The sequence below is a fragment of the Rhagoletis zephyria genome, unplaced genomic scaffold, assembly GCF_001687245.7.
Source record: "Rhagoletis zephyria isolate East Lansing unplaced genomic scaffold, Rhagoletis_zephyria_1.1 Rzeph_scaffold_00508, whole genome shotgun sequence".
NCBI classification, from domain to species: Eukaryota; Metazoa; Arthropoda; class Insecta; order Diptera; family Tephritidae; genus Rhagoletis; species Rhagoletis zephyria.
The window spans coordinates 169938-195155 of NW_016157592.1; the positions used below are offsets into that span (position 1 = coordinate 169938).

The 25218-nt window shown below is 35.6% G+C and overlaps 1 protein-coding gene across 2 annotated transcripts; it reads left to right on the forward strand.

The window, feature by feature from the left end:
• Positions 1–1903: 1903 nt before the first annotated feature.
• Positions 1904–23237, forward strand: Esp (Epidermal stripes and patches). Of its 2 annotated transcripts, XR_001847041.1 has the most exons (8): positions 1904–2331; positions 7044–7552; positions 19463–19710; positions 20358–20771; positions 20870–21227; positions 21305–21607; positions 21682–22275; positions 22351–23237. XR_001847041.1 is itself a non-coding variant. In XM_017612179.1 (7 exons), the coding sequence occupies exons 2-7, from the start codon at positions 7420–7422 to the stop codon at positions 22182–22184; spliced, it is 1959 nt and encodes a 652-aa protein (XP_017467668.1). In that variant the 5' UTR covers positions 1904–2331; positions 7044–7419; the 3' UTR covers positions 22185–23237. The 2 variants fall into 2 exon arrangements, 1 of the variants encoding a protein (XP_017467668.1); XM_017612179.1 differs by having other exon boundaries at positions 21682–23237.
• The last annotated feature ends 1981 nt before the right edge of the window (positions 23238–25218 follow it).

A 25218-nucleotide genomic window follows, 5' to 3' on the forward strand; every position in this document is an offset into this window, starting at 1 on the left:
GAGCATAATTTTGTAAGAAACTATTTATTTCTTGTACACTTACTCAGTTTGCGTCTGCGCATCAACAGATGTTATCGCTTCCTCTGAACGTTCGTGCGCTTCATGCATTTCAGGCATAGGATCATCCCAGGGCACGGGTATAAACGCTTTAAAATATTTGCCTGCAATGTTCAAGTAATAAAATTATTTGCGGTGAAATGATTTCCACAGACACGGAAATAAACTTCCAATTGAACATCGCGACGGTTCTCCCAACGAAGTCTTCCAACTTCGCAACTAGGCTCCTTAAAGTATCACGCCACTTTAATGTCTTGGCTCTTGCCACATACGCTGGTTCATCATGCATCTAGATAAAGGATATTTACTCAAAATTTTTATAAAACATAGCCAATTTTTTAGACTTAGTCAAGAATAAGCTGTGTAAAAAGTAGGCTAACTTTTGACTTAAGTCCTAAAAATGGCTAAACTAAGTTAAGTTGAGTTGGAGTAACCAGCCCATAATTCCCATAATCAATAACGAAAGAGATTCACAACAACCCCAAATAAATGCCGAATGTGTTAAGCAAACAAAAGATTTAAGCAGCAAACGCGCAGCTAAATCCACATACACTTACACATATAGTAGATACGTAGATATGCATGTGTACCCACGCTTGCAGTTTCTCCCATGATATTGCCTTCGCATTCACCTTCTAAAATGAATGTCTTATTCTGCGGCAGCAACACATTAGAACACGAAGATCACTGGCAACGTGTGACGATGATCTTGCGGCATTCATGATAAGCAGGTAGTGAAAACGCATGATACATATCTACACACATATGTATGTACATACTTGAATATAGAGCGAGAGAGGAGACATGAGTGAATAGAATTTGCGACCGGCACACAGACATATTTCGAGCAAAGACAACTGATTTCTCAGCAAACTAATTTCGAAAGATAAGAGATAAACCACTTTAACTTACGGCAAACATGAACAGAGCAAATTGTGAGGTTAAATGCGGTACATAATTACTCATCGTCGCAGTGCAGGTAGATCGTTGGAGAAGAGGATGTCTAGCAGGCCGAGTGTTAAGGCAGGTCCACCTAAAACTTTCGCGTTGGCGTTGGTTTGACAGAACGCACGTTAAATGTATGTATGCTTACTAGAATGAACGCTTGGCCGCGAATGCTTTGACCACTAAATTAACATACTAACGGCAGATAAATTAATATTTCATATCAGTAATTGCATGAAAACGATATTTCTTGCCCACATTTGATTAAAAATTAAAAATATTTCACATAATTTTATTTATTTGCAAGAGCTGATTGACAACGCGTCCAAAAAGATGACAGATGCCCATCTTTTTGTATGCGTTAACGTTGGCTTCGCCGTTGATATGTGGGCATGTCCAAATAATTGTGTGTATTCATAGTCAGCTATTAATCAACGCCAACGCCAACTCCAACGCGAAAGTTCTATGTGAACCGGCCTTTAAGAATTAACGAGCGACGGTATTCATAAGGGAAACATGTAAACATCCAAAAAGTGAAGGAGCTAACCGGCTGACTCAGATGTGGCAAGTGGAGAAGATGTAGGCGGACTGGAAGGCATGAAATTAAAAAATAATAAAAAATCCGCCACGATGTCTGGTTATCGCGACGCTGCAGTATAAAATGTGTAGAATGCAGAAATTATATATAAAAACAAAATTAAACAATGCGGTTATAACAACAAATAAGTAAACTTTAGAAATACGACACCGACATAAACAAATAACAAACTGCAAAGCAGTCAACGCTGAATGAGGAACACAAAGGCAACAAAACCGACATCAAAAATCAAGAGCAGAATGAGCGAACAAGTGCTAGTAGAGCGCAAAGAGAGCAAGTCTATCCATGAATCGCTGCCTCGGCTGAACTAAACTGGGCTAACTGACGATCTTTGACTCGCAAAATAACCGTGTTGATTTTTATAAAGACACATTTCGAGCCAAGTTCGAAAACAGTTTCATTTAAAACGTCGTCGCGGCGAGGTAGCTACTAAAATCGTAAAGCGTGTAACGTACAGAAGAAAACTGAAATAAAAAACTTTTCAGTAAAAAACAAAGTGAATAAATTTAATTGAATACGTTACGGTTAAACGAATTCAAAGTTAATAAAAGTGTGGAAACGGTTTTGGAGCGTTTTACGCGTGCACATTGTGGCCGCTTTAGCTGAGTGCTTTAAGCGTTCAAATAACCTTTCGCTAGTGCGGGAATTCGTTTGAATTTAAATAATAATAGCAAAGAAATTTTGCATGCTTTGTTTGAATTAAATTACGGACCTAAACGAACAAAAAAAAAGTAAGCATTCCTAAACGTTTATTTGTGAGTGTGCTGTGTGAATAAATGCAGTTGAATTGTGTACTTTTTATAATATTTTTAATTCCAACGACATTATAGATATTTACGCGTATTCTTGTTTTCGCACGAATTCAAAATTATATAATTTTCCTATCATTTTCCATACAAAAATTTAAAATTTTCGATTCGTACGAAAACGAGAATACACCTCATTATTTCAGCTAAAATGTGAACATATGAAATCTTCCTTTATACTTTTAGTCTGAGTTTCAAAGATATTTCTTTACAAATTGATTATTTAAACAAACCGAAAAACTTTAAATCAAAACTTTGCTAGGGGCTTTCAAATTTCGGAAAGATAGGCACGTGTCCTTTGTTAGCGCTCGTTATTTAGCAAGCAAAAACGAGCCTCACAGCTTTTAGCTAGCTCGAAGAAGTTTTTAACGAATAAAATGTCACCTAGAGTTGCGTTAAGTATCCCATTTATAATTTTTTGCTAGGAAAAAATTTGAATAACTGTGCTTTATTACCATGGAAAAATAGTAATTTATACAATAATCCTTAAAATATACATTAGACAGAGTCGGTCCCATTCAAAAAAAAGGTAAATACCACCTTCCAGAAAGATTTCTTTAAAATGGTTTTGAGGTCATAAAAATTTTGGTCTTTGGTACATCCTAAAACAGCCAAAATCTGTTTTTTTTTTTATGATTCTGGGTATGTATGATACGTCATTGAAATACACCTAACGGTCGTATCTATCTTTTTTTGGCAGTATAATACTTTTTTGTTTTTTTTTTTTTATTCCAAAATTGGATCCTGCGGTTTTTTTTCAAAAATACTGCATTTTACTTTTTTGCTGCCTAATTTTTTTACTCGTGGAAACACGTTAAAGAATTCATATATATACTGTATCTAATGTTAGAAAATAGGGTCACGACATCTTGGCCAATTTTGACTATTTTCCTTTCGTTTGTTTAATGTTTATTATATTTTTTTTATTAAATACTAGTTAATTAATTAAAAGTCCTCTCTCGTCGTACAAAAATCACACTCTATAAGTTACTCATCATGCCTGTGCTAATACATATATGGCGCAGAAGCATGGACAATGACAACATCCGATGAGGCGGCTATTGGAGTATTCGAGAAAAAGATTTTGCGAACGATTTACTGACCTTACGCGTTGGCGATGGCCAATACCGCAGACGATTTAACGATGAGCTATATGAGCTTTACAACGATATGGACATAGTGCAGCGAATTGAAATTCAGCGGCTCTGCTGGCTTGGCTTGGTCGTTCGAATGGACAGAAACGCTCCTGGTCTGAAAGTATTCAAAACGGGCCGCGATTCTGGTAACAGAGGAAGAGGAAGGCCTCCTATGCGTTTTAAAGAGCAGGTGGAGAAGGACTTGGCTTCACTTGGCATTTGCAATTAACGTCAGTTGGCACAGAAATAAACGACTGGCGTGCTGTTTTGGACTCGGCCAAAATCGCTTAGGCGGTTACAGCGCCATTAAAGTAGAAGAAGTTAATTATATAATACTTAACACCATACACCCCATTTCAAACTTTGCAGAGAAGTTAAAAAAATTTCAGAACGAACTTTGTATTCATGATTTTTGGAAAAATTACAAAACGCTAGATTCAATAGGCTAAGAATTTGCGTTGACTTTCGTTTTTTTTTTTTTTGAGATGGTGTTGTTATTTTCTTCGAACATAGTATCTTTTAAAAATAAAATTTTATTATTGTTCAACTTTTTACAATTTTTGTATAAAGTGAGAAATTTTGAACTATATGTATTGCTTTTGTTAGATATATCATTTTGTCTCGGGGTGTACAACGGTACACATAACACCAGTAATTCCTTTATTTTATTGGAGAACTGTTTCAAAAAATACTTTACTGTAAAAAATGCCTTTATTTTTAAATGGAAATACTGCGAAACGAGTTTTTTTCGCAGTAGTATACAATTTATTGTCCGAAAAAAGATACACGGGCGTTAACATACCTTTAGGATCATGGCAAAATACATCACTTACTGGATTTTTAATTTTATGGTAGCTAAAATCGTACTTTCCCTGCAAACCAAAGTTCCCGAAATCTTAAGGAAATCGTTCGGAGTATCTCATTTCTGTAACGATTTTTTTACGAATTTTCAAAGAAAATTATATGAAGTGGTTGACACGAACTCGTAAAGAAATTTCTGTACGAAAAATAAAGAAAATTCTGGACAAATTCTGAAAGATATTCTTCACATAGCCCCATTATTTTCGTTGCTTCACAGATTTTCATCCGAAATTTCGTAAAAGAATGGAAGTGTGCGTAATTTATTTCATTTTAGAAAATTCGGCAAAGATTCGAATTAAATCTTAACGAATTCTTTAAAATTTCTTTACAATGCAGAATACTCTGAACAAATGGTTTGCAGGGAAGATATGTAGAAAATTAAAAAATTCTACTTGTGGAAGAAGGTAATTTACTTCAACTCACATACATGTAGTGCTTAAAAATCTTTTCAATGATATATAATACTCCAAAATTAAGTAATTATATGTATTGTACAAATGAAGATGGGCAAATTTTTTTGCAAATAAGTGCTTAAAGCAATTAAATTTGAAAGGTTTTAATTCTCTACTGTAAAATTTGAAAATAAAATTGGACTGTTTATTTTAAAATAAATGAAAAAAATAATATTTCCTAGATACTTATTTTCATAATATGAAAATATAAAAAACTTTTGCTGTGAATGACTATTTTCTTCGTTCGAGTTTGGTGAGCCAGTTCCTATGCCCCGTATGTTAATTCAGTTATAAATGATGCCAGCACCGACCAGCGGGTCTACCGACTGTCAGAAATGTTATCTGATAATGGCCAAAGCTACTAAATTGGCTAGATATGTTCATGAGCCTTAAAGCTCTTATTAAAGCTGCCTATTTGGTGTTTTGTTTCCATCATCATCATCTGGACCTTACAAGCGTTGCAGATCCACAATACAAATGAGGAAGGACGATAGGCAGTGACGTTTCGCTAAATTTACATACAAATACTCCCGGTTATCTTAATCTTATATAGTCTAACACACGAACTGTAATTTAATGTGTCTCACACATACATACTTATGTATTTGGAAATACTAAATGTGGTCAGTTCTTATCTATTTCAGTAGGAAACATTTTTTTACTGGCAACTCTGTTAGTCATGCCACGGAGAGACTTATTTAACAGTTAAAAAAATTTATTAGCCAAAAATTTTTGTTTTTTTTATTAGTTTTTTTTCAAAAGTTTCACATTCTACATATGTATGTATCTACATGTATGTACATGCGTTAAAGCTCTTCGCTATTCGTGATAATTTTATTCAAAATAATTTTTTATTTTTTTTAAAGAATATTCGACTACTTTTGAATGCATTTTTAATTGAAGCTTGATTGACCAATTATTATATACATTCTTTTCACTATTCATATTGTTAATATCGTAATGGTTTCACATGGCACAATTTTAAGTGCAGAAATGTGTCTGAATCTTTCAGGTTTGATTAATTAATTCCTTTATCAATGAAAATGGCCCCCAACATGGTTAAGTTATTCATATGTATTTTTATAAAACTTGCAGCAAAAATTTAATTACTTTTAACATTTGGGAAGAAATTTTAAAAATTTTACATTTTTTCAGCTTTTCAAACAATTTAATGGGGAACATTTTTTCATATCTTTGTTTTAGTGAAAAAACAGGTTTTAAAATATACACATGCATACATATTTATTTACACAAAACGCTCTGCGATCCGCGTTTAGCTAGGAAAAAAGAAGAGAAAGTGCTTGTCGTATATCAGTTAAAATATTATATTTCGTCTTATAACAGACAAAAATTATTGCCTCTATTTATTTAAAAATCATATAATAAATTTTCTGCGCTTACAATATTGCTAAGTGTTTGGCCGAGTTTCTCCTCCAAATTGTGGTATGTGTGCTGATGTTATAACACAAATGGATGCAGCCCTACAATTAAATGCCGTCTCCAAACGGCAAATGGTTTTATGAGAAACTTTTTCAAGGCATAAATACACTCGAAGATTTGTCATAGCCACCCGACGGTTGACAGCTTTCTAATTTTAGATTTTGCGATCAAAGCCAGATTCCACAGAGTGGTAGTACGCACTTCTAACAATTCGACAACTTTAGGAAATGTTTAATTATCATATATGTATACATATGCATTTCATTTATTGCACCAGTGTGACGTCACACTAAAGTTATTCTCAAAAAGCCTCTCTGATCGGCGCAATCTTGTATTCTATCATTCTTGATTTGTATATACATGTGTACATTTGTGCATATTAGGATTTAAATAACTCCAAGATAATTCGAAAGGACACACATATGTATATATACATAGGTATGTATATATGAATGAGTATGCGGTCGTAGTATTTATATGAACGTACATTTGCAGACCCAAAGATATAAAAAAGAAACCGCGCAAAAATAAATTTTACTTTCATACTACCTTCATTTGTTAATAATTACATGCATATGTATATGCATATTTAAATACATACATACATTTGTATCAACCACAACATTTACCAAATACGCAAAAACCATAAATGAATAGAATTCGCACAACAACAATAAAAAGAATCGAAAACGAAAAAATACAAACGGAAATGCTTTATTAATCGAATATCATATTTCGTCAATTACAGCAAAATTCCACACTAACAACAAAAAAGGAAGAAGGAGCAACACATCCAAAGACGTGTATAACAAAACACAAAAAAAAGACTAAATATACTAAGAAATATTTAAGGCAAGTTAAACAAATATTTTCATACAATCTGATTACATTGAAATACGAGAAGAACAACAGAGAAAAATAAAAAACGAAGTCGCAAAAAATAAAGTAAAAGTAAACCAACAGCACTTACGCTGAGAACATACTGATTGTGGAGCCTATATACGCGCGCAAACTCTATGCCAACGCGGCCAATCTTTTTCCCAACGCGTCTACTGCATAGCTAAGTGACAAGTGAGACAGGTATCCAGTTTGTTGGCGGAGTGAATGACAGTGCCGCATACACAATGAAGACAAATCCAGCATTAGATCATGTGTACGTCAACGACGGCTTCAAGTGTTCTACGATCAGTATTACCACGAATGGTACAGAAGCGAACGGTGGCAGCGGTGGATCGCAGGGATCAAATGAATTTATATGTAAGTAGAACAGTGGTGAAATTTATTGCGAATAATTGCTGCGATTTTGAGTAAGTGCTGTTTATTGATTTGTTTATGAAACAATGTGAAAATTAGATGAAAATAAGTAAAAGAAAATTCTCAATCCCATGAAGAGTAATAAAAAATTTAAAAAGATAACAAAAGTTTTTTAAATCGATTTCGCGCTTTTTTAATAGTGAAAATATTCAAAATTGTATAAAAGATTGCAAGATTCTGGAAATTTAAGAAAAGAGGAAAATTACTCAAGCCAAATAAAAACAGGTGTTATTTATACTTCGATTATTGTGCGACATTACTAGTCATCATTAGGGACCAGTTTCTCAGTGCAAGTTTAAACTTAGATCACGTAAACTGCGTTTATCTTGAACCGATGGCTGACATTTGATTGGCTAATCTTAGTTTAAACCAGCCAGCGCGAGCATTTAGACTAAGTTTAAACCATAGCCGTGCACTGGAAAATTGTTTCGAAGTTAAAAGTTCTTTTCCTTGAACTGAAATTCACATATTTGTAAAATTATTTCGTCCTAAATTATTGAATAACATTAAAACACTGAGAGTAAAGGCTTAAATGGAAATCATACAAAAATTGGTGAGCACTAATCCGATTTCCTTAAAGTATGTAAGTATATTGGGCCAAAAAAGAAAATGTGCCCTCACTCTGGGTAGCGCAAATTTCAACTAGGATTGGAGTTTAGTTGCTTACACATCCTCCATCTAATTTCCTATGAGATAAGCCTGGCCCATAGGAGAGATATTCTGTCTTTTCTCTATTCCAGTACAGGGTGTACCTTTAAAAAACTCCATCTAGCAAACTATACATAGCAGACGCTGGTCGAAATCAGGATGTTGCGTAGAGAAGTCAACCCTCAAATTATCTTAGGTAGAATTCTACCTATGTATGCATGCATATATCTCGATTAAAAGCAAAAAGGAAAGGTTAATTTATAGCCTTTTACCTGAGAAAGATTGTCCAAGAAGTAATAAGTATACTAGTTGTGCAAAAACCCCAGTAATTCATATAATCATAGTTAAATTTCTTGATATTCTTTGTTCAAGTGGTTTGATGGGTTTTGGAAGGGGTTTGGAGATGCCGTAGCTGGATAGGTGGATTTCCGGTCCTGACTTGTAGAGAGGGTATTTGGAGTGCACACGCTCCTTGTGGAAGGCTATTCTAAGTAGGGTGGCAGGACCGCTGGGACAATAGTTTCAACGGCCGGGTGACCTATGAGTATATTCGTGACGTTAATTTTGTCCGTGAAACTCCGAATTTCAGATTTTGTCTGAGTCTGGGTTTTCTTCTGACCGGACATGGGCCATTCAATGCGTTCTTGCATGGCCGGAATATTCACGATTCGGAAAGTTGTGCATGTGGTGCGCAAAGCGAGGATGCCGGACAATTTGTCTGTGAATGCCCGATGCACTCTGACATTAGGGATTTATCTGGGATGGGGATTAGATGAACTGACGGACGGTTTATTTTTGACAATGTTCTCTCTTCGAGCCAGTATTTTGAAAGTCTGGGGGTATTTGCACGAGAGGTGTTTAGGCGGAGAAAGCGTGCCACCAGTTGAGGGGGTAAATGGTAGTAGTTACGGCTATGAGGTCTGACCGGAGACTTAATTTTGTTACCACGGAGAACAGGAGCCCCCAGAGTTTACTCTGGCCTGTTCTTGGGTACCGCCCCTCGGGGAGTATCATGGTGGTTATGGTTTAAATACCACCCAAATGCGGGTAGAGTTGACGTTTTGTTGACTCGATGTGGAGTTACAAAACAAAAAACACAATTTATATAAATATATATTTACATAAATGTGCCATTCACCTCATTAAATACTTTAACAGATGCTGGTGAATATGTACATACTTAAACAAGTAAAATTTGCAAACAAACATAAACTCATACATATTTATAAAATGTAAACACATATTTAACTCCATATGTACATACTTACGTACATGTTTGTATTTGGAATTACTGTCAAACGCCTGTCTAGCGATATGTGCATTTCAAGTGGCAAAGGTAAATATTGAATTTAACGAGTTCCGATTGTGGTTTATTTTGAATTCAACTGTCATAAAAAGCTACACTTAACAAATACACGCATCGCCATTTCTACGTACATATGTACATATGTTTATTATTCCACAGCACGCGAATTAATGTGTCAAATTGCAAATATTTTAACTGCTTTCCCTAAGCACACGCACACAGAACCACCTAAAAGTCTGTATATTAGGGTTCATAAGCTCATTTTGGCTTAAAATTTTTAATTGAAGACGCATCTACATAGACGTAAATTCTAATTCTAATTCTATCTGAGCTCTATGGTAGGAACTGAGTCGATTTACCCAACCCTTTGATTCAAAACAACGCCTTTGAAAAGGGGCACATATTAACCTAAAATTACACCACAATCAGGCTCTCTGACTTCGAAGAAATCTCTTTAATACCAAGTCCCCACCAAAAAGTTAACCATCTCAAATCGAACTTAACCACATCACTAACTATTGCTGTCCACACTGCGGTTTGAGGTTTATAAAACAGTACAAATGCAGAGAACAGTGTTCGGAGCTCCAAAACTCGATTCAGGACTAAATCGCTGCAAAAATCGGGGCAAAAGCAAATTTTCCGTATTAGATTGAATTTTTTATTTTCGTTTCTGACATTAATTGTTTGACTTAAATGTTTTCTATTCATGCAAAATAAGAACGCGAGGCAATGCAAGGATTACATATTTAGGTAATTTTTTTTCTATAAAGTAGAACATTTCTAACACTTAATTTTTTAAAGAGCAACAGGATCTAAACCTTTTCTACTTTATATAAATTTCATTCTACATATAGTCGATGTTTTTGCAAAACCGCCCATCGCCCAGTTGCAAAACCGCCTATCTTACGGCACTAAAATTTTACAGGAGAGCTAATAAACCATTTATTGTTTGAAGGCATTGCAATGATAGGCGGTATTTTCTCTAGCTATTATTTTACAAATCTGTTGTTTTAATAACGATTTACCGATTTTTATTCATTTTGCCACAACGGCGATTTAGGCGGTTTTGCAACCGGTCGATGGGCGGTTTTGCAAAAACATCGACGATATATTTCTTAACAATTTAAGTAAAGTTCTGCATCCGCCAAATTCTACAACCATACATCAAACGGGGTTACTTTATTGACGCATTGGTATGAAAGAATTACTTATTAACAGTGAGATTTGGCTAACTTTCATTTTTTTTACTGAAACCGGTGGTGAACACTTAAAAAACGGCCTTAAGAGGAGCATAACATGAATGAAAAAAAAGATGGAATAGATTTGAAGTCAAGCGGAGTAGAGGAGTAGATTTCAATTTTTTCAAAAATCGGAGTAAATCTGATCTGATCTTAGTGAAGTCCAAACACTAGTAGGGAACAAATTTTTTACATTTTAACGCTAATGACCAACAGATGGCGGCAAAACACAGGGTTGTATCAGACTTTCGACGTGGTTTCGAGTTGGTTAGCTTTTAACCATCTCAGTGAAATGGTTAAATGCTGTCATTTTTATATGGCGAAACTACGCTAAATGAAGTGGGTTATCGGAATAACCAACTCAACAGCCATAACTACGTGGTTAGCTCCGGTGTGGACATGGTATAAGAGTAGCGTACTTTACAAAACCGAATTACTGATGTATTTACAAAATATATCTTGATTTAATTTTTTTCTTTAAGAGCCCTTTCATCGCGTTCACACTAGTTGTAGTCTATGGTACGAGAAACTACTTAGGTCGAACACTTAATAAAACACGAATAACTTGATATCAGCTCCATTTAAAAAATACATGCCCTTCATAGCAAATGGACAATAAAAGAGCCTCTACTATCTAAAGTCCCTACCACTCCCCAGTACTTAGTACACGACAGCGTATCCAAGATATTTTTCTTCAAAATAAGTATATTTGCTTCAAGCAAAAATCCCCCAATCAAATAACGACAGCCCTTATGTTTTTTCATACGGAGTTTGGTAACTACATATCGATGGCTAAGCGGAAGATCGACCTATCTCGGCAGCGAGTTCGAAACTTTTCAAGAACGCCCTATTTCAGAATTTAATTGCAAAACACCCTATTTTAAAATTCGGTTCAAAAACGCCCTATCTCACTTCAAAATGTATTGAAAATATGCTGATATAGGGCGTTTTTGAATCGGCAGCTGAGATAGGGCGTTTTTGAAACGAATTCTGAAATAGGGCGTTCTTGAAAAGTTTTTTGAGATAGAGCGTTTTCGACCTGGCTGCCGAGATAGGTCGATCTTCCACTCAGCCATCGATATATGTATGTATACATATATATTTACATATGTATGTACATAGATATGTATGTATAAATGTATAATTTCCCAGTAGCGAAAATGGTCACCGGTGACATCGTCACTAATGAGGATTTAGTGAGCGACATATAGCTGACAATGACACTGGTGACAATGTCATGCAGATGTACTCCTATCAAAGACTTATAACAGACAATGTCTTGCAGCGGTCACTTATAAAAAGTCCATTGCAAGATATTGTCGCTTGAATGTCATTAATGATCATTGCATGACCAAGTCATGCAGAGGACATCAACGACGAAATTACCATTTATATGAAAAAGTCATGAACGACTTCCATACAAACGGAGCCCAAATCCATTTAAGACGTAACTTTTCCGTACAAAACTCTTAAGTGACTAATGCATGACATTCGCTACGGGGTTGTTTTTGATTCTTTGTTTCATTTGTATGTACATTGTACATATTTACCTTTTTAGGATACTTACGATTGTTAGTTTTTTCATATCTTTTTATTTGGCATAAAATGTATTTTAATATCGTTTCACACACCAATGCTACCAATTTAAAGATAGGCGATGCCAATTTTATACCCTATTGAACTTGTCCCGATAAAAAAAAAAATTGTTTGCCCAAAAAATTAGCATTCATTGCTATCGGGTAGCGTTAAGTTGTGCAATAAGAACGAGTTTATACAGACATAAACATGCATGCTTCATGTTTACAAAAGCACAATTTCACGTANGATTCTATGGCCATTTTGAGGGAAAACTTCGGAGAACAATTCATCTCAAGAAATGGACCGGTAAGTTGGCCACCAAGATCATGCGATTTGACGCCTTTAGACTATTTTTTGTGGGGCTACGTCAAGTCTAAAGTCTACAGAAATAAGCCAGCAACTATTCCAGCTTTGGAAGACAACATTTCCGAAGAAATTCGGGCTATTCCGGCCGAAATGCTCGAAAAAGTTGCCCAAAATTGGACTTTCCGAATGGACCACCTAAGACGCAGCCGCGGTCAACATTTAAATGAAATTATCTTCAAAAAGTAAATGTCATGGACCAATCTAACGTTTCAAATAAAGAACCGATGAGATTTTGCAAATTTTATGCGTTTTTTTTAAAAAAAAAGTTATCAAGCTCTTAAAAAATCACCCGTTATCAAATCTGCTAATTATCTGCGTCCTTTAGTTTAGTTAAAGTTTAGTGGGTTTCAGGAATTAATAATGCTTACATAGAAATACGTGCTTATTCTTATGTAAGTTATTTTAAGTATCTGATAAATATTAATGGCACAATTAAAAGGCTTAAAATAACCCACACGTCAAGAAAAAAGTACTTGAGCAATGCAAAAGCCTATTCATATTATTATTACTATCATATTATAAATGCAATGAGCTGTCTGAATTGAAAGCACCCAGTGGTCTGAAATCCAAATGTAGGTGGAAAAAACTATTTGCTCAAGACGCTTTGACACAATTTGACACCATTTTGTTATCAGATTTCAAAAACTCAAAATGGTGGATCCAATATGGCGTACACAAACATTAAGAAATCAATGGATTTTAATAAAACATGGTATGCTTACGGGGTCACTTGTTACTAATCTGAAAGTCAGGTTTCAAAAATTCAACATCGCGCATCCAATATGGCGAGCACAAAAATTAAGAGATCAGAACATCATATGCATTAAAACCGGTGTTGCATGGCTTCGTCCAAGTAAAGTTATGATTTTCAGGGCAACGTCCACTATGCGGGAGTGTGTGTCGCTTAAAGCACTGATACCACCATATTAAACCATTTTAGTGGTTGAATCATAGATAACAGTTGCAAGTGATATAATTAAACATAAAAGTACAAAAAAAATTGTATCTAAAGAATTTGTTTTTTTCGACTTATATCCTAGATTTGGGTTTCATACCACTGCGAGCCGTTGAAAACTTTCAAGAATACTTCAGAACCGAATTTAATACACATCATAAATTTCATAGGATATTTCGAGCCCTAACCGCCAAAATAACGTAAGCGACATTTTTTTCAATATTTTCTTTTTGATGCAGAAATATTCCTAGAGCATCTAGACGCATTTCTGCATCAAAAATAAAATTAAAAAAAAAATGTCGGTTACGTTATTTTGGCGGTTAGGGCTCGATATATGTATTTTGCAATGAAAATAAGAGGCATTTTTTATTTTATTTTACCGTTTTCTCTCAAAAATAAATAAAAAAACATGTGAATTCTCCATTCAATTACCGGAAATAAGTACTTGTAATTATGTATATTTGTCTACAATCATTGCGAAAAATAATTGATTTTTTTTTGTTGATGATACAAAGCTACACGTGCAAAAAATGACGTTAAGCTTATTCGCCCGGCTTGGTGCCGCAGTGATCACTACTCATAGAGTCTACAAATTACAGATAGATAACAGATTATTGAACTGCTGCCAGAAGGCGACCCTAACCACTTTTCCAGATATTTTGTATCCGAACCCGCTATACATATGTACATATGTATGTTTCGATGCCAAGGCTGAAGCATTAGTAAGTCCACTTTCGTAAAAGTTTCCGGAAAAAAAAACATAGAAAAAATATACATTTTATTCAAAATCTGCTCTATAAATAATGGTTTTTGATAATGTTTTTTGTGATGGAATTAAGACCGCGCGAATTAAGGCCACCTGCTTATTCTTCTGGAGCCTGATATCATTTTTCGATCGCGGCCTAATTACACTTTTCATTATACATATATATTATGCCCGCGCGGCCTAATTTCAATTTTCTAAATGAATAATGCCTACGCAAACATGTCTTGGATAGCGTAGCAGGAGTTGAACTGATGAGGCTTATTTTTTAAGCGCCGCCGATGGCCGCCAATCCGGAAAGGTATTATGCGCAAAAATACTGTGGGTAGCGTAACCCGAGTTTACATTTTCGCTATCAAAATGATAATTTTACCCCAGTTCCAAATGGGTTCCCTGCCCTGGAGGTGTCAGGAACGAGGAAGGGCAACTTTCCTTACCGTTTGGACTGTACTCTTTTTAATAGAAGGGGTTTTAGGTGCCGCACCCTCACCCCCTCCGACCACACCACAAAACCCTTGTGCAAATTACCGAACATTTCCCAATTAGTTTTTTGATTGCGGCCTAATTTCACTGAGGATGGTCCGCTGCAATACCGTCATAATTCAAAATTAAAAAAAAAAATGTTAAGTGGCTCCGTGAATTATGGCCACGTGTATTAAGACCGCAATCAAAAAGACGGAAATTTGGCGGCGTGGGCATAATTCATTTCAATAAGTGCAATTAGGCCGCAATCCCATAATGAAACTAGCCTCGCGGTTTCGATTTATAGTGATTCATTGAATTATGCCCACGCGGCCTAATTTCCATTTTTTTTGATTGCGGTCTTAATACACGCGGCCGTAATTCACTGCTCCGCTGAGGACCATCCTCAGGCCGTCTTGAGAACATTTTTGGGATGTATCAGTAACAAATTGCATTTCAAGAGGGAACTATTATATTACTTTGCTAAATAAACCTCAATAAACTTAAATATCAGTCACCTGTTTATATTTATATATGCAGCTTTCGCTTATAATCAGACACTGTAAATAAAACATATGGGGTTTGTGTGTAATACTCAAAATAAACAAATGAAATGAAATAGATAAGTAAAATATAGACTTATCTGTATATACAATGGCCTTTGTATCCGATTCTATTTACATATGGTACGATTTATTCTCCTCATGTTCTTATTCAATTTATCCAATTGTTTCTCAACTACATTGATATTCAATTGTCAAACCGCTAAAGTTAATCGCTGGTGTTAATTGAACAAAATTTACAGTAAGAATGAGAAATCTTAAATACTTATCTTCTTTTTCAGAGATCAAAACAAATTGATAGTCATATCCTCGTACAAACATACACATATACGTACACACATCTCCAAAGAAATTCATTGAACCCACCCTATAAACATTTTGGGGAACGTTCGAAAATTAGCTTCGATATCCAATATGCATATCGAACTGAGAACGAACTCATAGCCGATCTTTGTTGTCCATTGTGTATTGGAAATTCACTCGAGATGGGTTCGGAAAAAAATAAAAACCATAGTAATAAGAGAGGAAGTGAAATCTAGCTCATTTTCGAAGGTAAATGTAAGACAATCACACTCGAATTAAATTTTCAATTCGATAATGGGCTGGATTTCGAATTCATAACGAAGGAAAAATACATTGGATATCGAAGGTTCCGTTTTGCAGGAGAATGGCCTAGTTCTCGAATCGAATAGTAATCTATTCCACATTAGTTTTCCAAGGTGAGGCTCGAAAAAAAGATTGGTTTTCCAATCATTTTCAAATTTTTAACCAAGCTCAATGTTTATTGGGCAATCCAAAACTTCCCAGCCAACACAGAAACGTAAATTTTGTCGATAGTGCAGTTTAGTTCAATTTTCCGTATCCGAAAGCGAATAGAAAAACTCCTACAGTTATCATCAATTTTCGTACCCGAGAAAGATGATATATTTTGGAAGTAATAATTGTATTTTATTTGCTCAAGCTAAACATTTGAAAGAATGCATGCGTAGTTGGCAGTGGCTGAGCGTGCAGAGGAGTGTACTGCAATTTGTTAGCTTCCAGAAGGTTCCGAATTCCGTCAGGCGCTTCATAATTTTATTTTATTTCTTTTGGACAATGAAAAAGTATCTGTGAAGTGCAGGAAGAAAGCGTATTGAACGAAAAATTCAATCAGACAAATTTCAGAAAAAAACAGCCGAAAACGTATCCGTTTCACATAATGTTGTCCATACGTTCTGTCGTTCTTTAGTGGGAAAACGGATCGTCAAAGTATCCGGAAATGAAATCAGTAAACGGACAAAAATCCGCACTTCATCAACTTTTTTGTCCTTTTCCGGATCGGTTGTCGGATTTTTTGCTGGCTGGGTTCACACTATAAGCTATTAAAAGCACACCCACACAATTACTGCGTGGAAAAATAATTGAATCTCAACGAGGAAAAGCTCAAATGATAATAACAATTGCAAGTACAATGAAAAGCAATTTTTTGCGTGTGAACAAATAACAATTAACATAGTTTCATGAATGTTTATAAGTAGATACATGCACATACGTGTGTGTGTATGTATATATGTATGTATATTTATACCCTGCATAAAATGCGACTAATCGGGATAATTGCGGAAGCAATCGCAAAGGAACATGCGAATATTTAGTAATACTTTTTATCTCTTTCTATGCAATGAACTCTTCGCTTTTGTTCGAGCATGTCCTAACTCGAGGCTATTTTTTCCCCTTTATACCCAAATGGGTATAAAAAGCAATTAATAGCTTTAAAAAACTTGTAAATAAAACTTTGCGCCAGCTGTGACTCGATCCGGCGTCGTAACGTTTGTTCAGCCAATGTCGCATTTGGAATTTCGTTGATTAAATGCGCACATACATATCGTCGATGTTTTTGCAAAACCGCCTATCTCACGTCACTCAAATTTTACAGGAGAGCGAAAAAACGGGTTTTGTTTGAAGACATTGTCTTGATAGGTAGTATTTTCTCGAGCTATTAATTTACAAATCTGTTGTGTTAATAACGATTTTAAGATTTTTATGCATAAATCTCGCTGCCTGCAGTTTAGGGTACAAAATCATCGTGCCTATGATGCATTTCATAGGGTGCGGAAGACAAAAGGAAAGAGAGGGGTCCGAAAAGTGAAAGATAAAATAAAACCAGAGGGGTATAGCGCGCGCTGGCACTCGTTGGCATTGGAAAATGCAACGCTTAGCGCTCCATTTTGGGGAAGGCAGTAACGTAAAATTTAGTCAATTCAATATCTACGCCTTAACTTTCCTGCTGGGCATGCTCTTTGTAAATATGTATGTGTACCATAGACCCTTGACAGTGAAAACTCTAATGATCAGCAGAAATTATATAAAAACACTAACCGAATAATTCGCATGTACGTGATAAATGACTCATAAACTGATCAGCGACTTTTTTCATACAATTTAATTTTGTTTTTGCAATTTACATTTGAACCCGCTAAGCACTTTTCCAGTGCAGTGCACACAAGTTATTTTCGCATACGATCAGCTGTATGTGCATGCACTTGTATACACACCCGCATGTAAAGAATCTTGCTGGGTACGTCTGTACACGGGCACGGAAATTTACATACTAGTACTTATTCTCTGTATTTGTTTACGAAAATTCTAAATAACTTGACGCGCTAATTCGAGGTTAATTTTTATTGTAATTAAACTTTATGAAACTTTTTAAACGGTTTTACTTTTAACTGTTAGTAGTAGTTATCTGTGAGGAGTTGGGATAGAACGTCATTTCAGTTTTTATTCTGAAAGATTTGAAACCTACTTAGTTCAGAGAGCAATTCGAAAAATGCTATGCTCTACTGTATGTATGTATGTATGTATATATGTATGTATTAAGGTTGTGCCTATGGACATAAAACAAATTTTGTTTTTATTTAAAAACCAGAGATGAAGTAGTATAAATTTTGATTTTTAATCCGCTATTCCGAATTATCCCTTAGCTTTTGCTATTGGCTATTATTAACAAACTTTTATGAAATATTTTTTCAAATGTTTCGGTTAAAAAACATTGTTTCATCAAAGTTGTATATATGTAGATGTAAGCATTTGCAAAATATAATTCGACTAAAGGACATACTCGTAGCTATTGTTTTCATATATTTATGAAAAAATGCGTTTTATAATAAATTGCCTTTAACCCCTTTCGGAAAACACCACTTGGTAAGAGCTAGGCTAGGTACCTAATCCGAACAACATATAACTTAAAGAAAAACAAAGCATAAGACAAAAAAGTCGTAATGCCAAATTTTGATTTTTTTAACCAAAAAAAATATCTTGATAAATTATTAAAAAGAAAGTACCTGGGCCGCGCTACGGAAATAAAACTTTTCTTGATTCACATCTTGATCATACCATAATCCTAATACTTGTATGACTGAACATAGCGTAACATAACACTAGGTTGAGTTTTGTTGACTTAATCAAATCCAGAAATTAATTTTAATTTTGATTTAAAAGTCGGTGATCAATTCAGAAATAAAATTAAATGGTGGTGAATTAAGGTGAGGTGACATAAGGTGGGTTAGGGTGAGTTGAAGTGAAGTGAGGTGAGCTGAGTTGAGTTGAGGTGAAGTGAGTTCAAAACGGCCCTCGACTACCAGTTTTAACTTTGTCTCTTAATGTTTATCTGTATCCCTCCCCCTATCTCTTTCCTTGTTTCTACCTCTATCCCTTTCTTTATCTCTCTCCTTATCTTTATCTTTATCTTAAAAAATAATAATCTTGTCTATATACACATATATTCATCCTTATCGTTATCCTAGTATTCATCGTAATCTGAATCATATCCTTAAACCGCTATTCACAAAAGAAGTTTCACATCAAAAATTTTTATGCAATGTTTCTTTTACTTAAAGCTTCGTTTAACATGGTTTGCATCCACCTAAAATTGTTATAACCGGATTTTAATCTCTCCATTTTTCCATCCTCTGCTTTTTATCAAACTTTTGCAGTAACCAAAGACGGCAAAAAAATGATACCACCTGTTAAAACAATGGATTGTGCCAAAGCTTGGGTGCAAGACCGCACGAGACGTACCTTCAATCGCAAGACGCTATACAAACGCCTGCCCATACTCCATTGGTTGCCCAAATACAGTACCGATGATGCTGTGGGCGATGTGGTAGCTGGTCTGACTGTGGGCTTAACGGTAATACCACAGGCGTTGGCGTACGCAGGCGTAGCTGGACTTCCAGCTGCTGTAAGTTGAAATTATAAATATTTACTTTATTATTTATAAAAAGCTATTTTGATTAAAATTGGAGATAAGCCTGGTATGCGGTAGATATCCGGAAGCCGGTTGTATTTTTGTTGTCCGACTATTTTAATGTTTTTTTAATATCAAGTTGAAGAATTTAAGTTAAAAATGTTCATATTTTTCGTTATGAAAGTAATCTTACCACTTGAAAGGGCAATAAACTATTTCTATATCCGCATCATTGCATAAACCATTATCAGCCATAACAGTTATTCGCGGTCCCTGAATTTAAAATTTTAAATAACAAGATCGTGAAATTCATCAGGGACAGCAATCCACCGGATATACGCATATGGCTCTTATTTATTACATTATCTCTGGAATACGGTTATCCTGCAAAATTTCTATCAGGCACATCCCTAATTATAACACATTTTATGTCGAATTTCCACTGACCAAAATGGTAGATTTTTTTGTAAAATGCCATAGGTATACGCGTATTATTTAATGCGCATCTTTGTAATTTGCGTATTTTAATTCCCAGTGGAAATGCGGAATACAAACGTACGTATGTGTGTATGTACACAGATATGTACATAAATTAATCTATTATTTTATGATATTTTTTCTTTTCGCATTTTTCTTTGCAGTATGGTTTATATGGTTCCTTTTTGGGTTGCTTCATCTACATTTTACTTGGCAGTTGCAAGGACGTGCCAGTTGGCCCTTCGGCTATCGTAGCGCTACTAACTTTTCAAACCGCTAAAGGTTCCGTGCCGCTGGCCGTATTACTTACGCTGCTTTGTGGTATTGTGGAATTGTTTATGGGCATTTTTGGTTTGGGCTTCCTATTGGATTTCGTTTCTGGTCCTGTCTCATCCGGTTTCACATCAGCAGTTTCATTAATAATTGTTGCATCGCAAGTGAAAGACATACTGGGCATACCGGCGCCTGGTACAACATTTTTGGAAATTACAACACACATTTTCGAGAATATCAAGCAGACACGCGCCACGGATACGATTTTGGGTATCACATGCATCGTGGTGCTACTGATGATGAGGGTAAGTTTTTAGTGCACATTTTTTCAATAAAAAATTGTACTCTGTTCATTGGAAAGAATTTTTATAATCGTAACATTTGTGTTATTTATTACCCGCAGTTGTTATCATCATTGAAGATTGGTCCCAAAGAGCCTACTCTGCGCTCGAAGACCCAAAATATTTTCAACAAAGTCATGTGGCTGATTGGCACATCCCGTAATGCCATATTGGTCATCGTCTGCGGAATCTTGGGCTATATGCTACATTCCGAGGGCGAAAACACACCCTTCCGCGTTATCGGTTACATTCCCGCGGGCATGCCTACTGTACAACCACCACCATTCCACATGTCCGCCAATGAGACATTATCCGGGCATGAGGAGAACTTCATTGACATGGTTAAAAATTTGGGTTCCGGACTTATTGTGCTGCCGCTCATATCGCTTATGGAAACTATTTCGATCGCTAAAGCCTTTGGTAAGTATATATATTTTTTTGTCTTCTCCTGTCACTGTCATGCAATTGAAATTAACCAATAATTTACTTCCAAACAGGCAACGGCAAACCAGTGGATGCCTCGCAAGAACTCATCGCCATTGGCATTGCAAATATTGCCAATTCCTTCGTGCAGGCCTTCCCAAGCACAGGTGCACTGAGTCGTGGCGCAGTCAATAATGCTAGTGGCGTGAGAACGCCGCTCAGCAATATCTACTCCGGCAGCTTAGTGATCGTTGCGCTAATCTTCTTTACACCCTATTTCTTCTTCATACCTAAATCGACATTGGCGGCGATTATCATTGCTGCCGTTATGTTTATGGTCGAGGTGCGCGTAATCAAACCAATGTGGCGCGCCAAAAGTAAGTTTCTGCTGCTTTATCTCAAATTATCAAAGGATTTTTCTTAACTTTTTTTTCATATTTTCCATGTATAGAGAGTGATCTTGTCCCTGGTTTGGGCACATTTATCGCCTGTCTGGTGTTGCCGTTGGAAATCGGCATACTAATTGGAGTCGGCTTGAATGTCATATTTATTCTGTACCATGCGGCGCGTCCCAAAATCACAACCGAAATCCTAACCACTCAGGCCGGCAATGAATATCTCATGATCACGCCAGATCGTTGTTTGATTTTCCCCTCTGTGGATTATGTGCGGAATCTGGTAACAAAACACTCCATGCGACAAAATGTACCCGTCGTTATCGATGCCTCGCATATTTACGGTGCTGATTTCACTGCAGCCACTGTTATCGAATCGTTGTTGAGTGATTTTGCTGCGCGCTCACAATTATTGTTCTTCTACAATCTTAAACCCAGCATTTGCGCGTTATTTGCAACGCTTGCACCGGCGGAATTCATTGTCTACTATCAGGAGGAACAGCTGGATCAATTGCTTAAGGATCGGAATTATGAACAAAAGAAAACGATAACGGTGTAGCTGAGATTTATGCAGTAATGATAGAAACCGTTGCGCGGTTGTTGTCAAAAATGTGATTGTGTCGGGTCTGCACGGCCCACGCTACAAAATGGTTGGTTAACTATTCTTGCTTGTATTAGCTTTTATTGATGCTATGTGTTTTTTAATGTGTTTATAATTATTAAAGCTTGATTAATTTGATCGATTTTTTAAAATACGTCCCTAATTTTAGTTGCATGTACATTGAGTATGTATTTACATATGTAGCGAGATTTTACATATGTTTAGATTTAAACCTGTTCATATGGAGTATTAACTTAGTATTGATTACCAAAAAGAAGAAGTCCTTTTTAACTTATACACAATCAATTTATGTAAAGTAAATATTTATGAATTCGAAGCGCCAGAAAGCTTTCCCACACATACAAATGTAAAACAACTTATTAACTTATTTATTATACATATCAGAGGCAAAATGCAAACGAAACGGGAATTGTTAAGGATTAAGACGAATATTTTATTTAAACGAAATGTAAAGTACAATAAGAAAAAAGAAACGCTAAGAGTGCTATAAAGTTGTTGAAAAGAATCGAAGTAGTATTTTCCTCAATCGATTTAGCTATAATTTTGAAGGTCCGTAATTTGAAAACACATTATTATAATTGGGAAAACTATACCCATTACATATCACTATCATGAATTTAACACTTTAAATACTTCATTTACTATGAAACTTACATACATAATACATCTTGTACATTCGATCAATTAAAAAGAAATTCCCACATTCAAACATACAAACATACAAAAACATTCAAGAACGTCCTTTAAAAATAATACATAAGTAAGTCATTGAATGCTAGTGGTTTGTACTTTTAAAATCATGTTATTTTAAGTATGTAGTTATATATAGTGATATATTAGGTTTATATATAAAAAATGTGTACATTTAATAATAGTGAGAAGCATAAATTATTACTTAAATAGTTATTAAGTAGCCGTGCAATAAAGCAATTAGGATGAAGAAAGTGAAAATGTTTTTGATTCAAATCATCATTGTTAGATGCATTAACAGCTGTGAACATATAGGCCGTCTATGCTAAATGATAAATGTGCATTTAGCACATTTTACCTATAAATTTTACCCTAATGGTACATACATTTACCCATACGCAATTCTATACCTACATGGGGCTATTAGACAAGCAATTTTAGAAGCGATTGGTTGAATCAACTTTCATTGAAAGTGATTAGTTGAAAGGCATTCGCGCCAGGCGATTGTTGCTTTTAACTAAAAGTTGCATGTAAAATAAGGTGATTTTTCAGTCGAGTGAAGTCGATCGGCTGCTTTTCGTTCAACTTTTAATTCAACTAATCGCCTGTGAAAGTTGAATCATCTAAATTCCCTATAATGTAAACACCGCATAAAGCATTTCAGCATTAAAAATCTAAATGCTAAAAGAACTCTGAAATCTTCAGAAAATACCACGATTCGTTCGGGCGAAACCGAACTTTATATGTATACCCGGCGTATAGTTTTTTCACCTTTCTGTACATGAAAAGTTGGAGAGGAATTTCTTCTTCTTCTTTATTGGCGCTGTAACCGCCTAAGCGATATTGGCCGAGTCCAAAACAGCACTCCAGTCATTTTTGTTCTGTGCCAACTGACGCCAATTGCAAATGCCAAGTGAAGCCAAGTCCTTCTTCACCTGGTCTTTCCAACGCAGAAGAGGCAGGAGCGTTTCTGTCCATTCGAACGACATGGCCAAGCCAGCGGAGCACGGTTGCCACAAGCATAGAGAAAATGTTAATAAAAAATTTGAGAAATATTATCAAAAAGTTATCAAAAATATTAAATGGAAACTTTATGAATGGTGTTAAGGGGCTTATTTATTTTAAACTTTATAGTAGGGGTGTAACTGGGGGCTAATTAACAAAATTTTAAAAACCTAATTTTGTAATAATTCCAGTTGTACTCGTTTTGTTTACGTCTGGCGTACGTCAAAACATCCAAAAATTACGCGAAAAGATTTTCTAAAGCGGTGTCTTCTTGATAACCGATCACTCCATTCGTGTCACACCATCAAAACGCACAAGCTGTACCAAACTCTTAACAAAAATGTGGAAGCCAGGTCTTTATAAAAGAGTATTTCGAGACATGGATAGCATAATTATAAGCAAATTTTGATTTTCCACGGCATGTCGGTTAATTCACGTTGAGCGAAAAAAATTAAATATTGAACTTCTCCTCGTCGTCATCTTTCTTATACGAATAATAACTCAAAATTTCGCATACATGCACATAATAATAATAGATTGGCGCTTACACAACATGTTAGTGTTTGGCCGAGCTTCTCCTCCGATTTGTGGCGAGCGCCTTGATGTCACACAAAGGGAGGGACCTAAGTTCTTACGAACGGAGCTTGTATTTTTATTAGAAGCTGGTTTTTATGGCAGAATACACTCGGAGGTTTGCCGTCGTTTGATGTTGGTCGGAACCTGGGCTCGATCCCAGGACTTGCGGAATAGAATGCGCTCTCCTTACCATTACACCACAGCGGCAGCTTGTATGTACGTAAGGGGGGTTCAAAAATGCATGTGAAAAATTAAAGTCGGGATTTTTATGCTCTCACCCCCTAGGATTGTTCTATACCGAAAAAATAGACCCCTATTTTTATACCCGAGCGCACTTGTGCTCAATGGTATATTAATTTTGTTCGCATAACGGTTGTTTGTAACAGCCAAAACGAATCGAGATAGATATGGACAAATATATACATAAATTATCAGAATGAAAAGAGAAGTCGATTAAGCCATGTCTGCCTGTCCGTCCGTCCGTGTACACGATAGCTCGAGCAAAAATTTTGATATCTCAACGAAATTTTATGTGTAGGTTGCCCTTTATCCAAGGTAAGTTGGTATTAAAAATGGGCGAAATCGGACTGTAACCACGCCCACTTCCCATATGACGGTATTTTCGAAAAATGCAAAAACTGTGATATTTCAGTAAATATTGGATACAAATTGTTGAAAATTAATATGTGGAGTATAATTG

Coding starts and splice junctions, on each gene's coding strand:
- Esp (XM_017612179.1), top strand. CDS start 7,420: ATGAAGACAAATCCAGCATTAGATCATGTGTACGTCAACGACGGCTTC. Junction 7,553..19,462: donor GGGATCAAATGAATTTATAT/GTAAGTAGAACA, acceptor AAACTTTTGCAG/TAACCAAAGACGGCAAAAAA. Junction 21,228..21,304: donor TTCGATCGCTAAAGCCTTTG/GTAAGTATATAT, acceptor ACTTCCAAACAG/GCAACGGCAAACCAGTGGAT.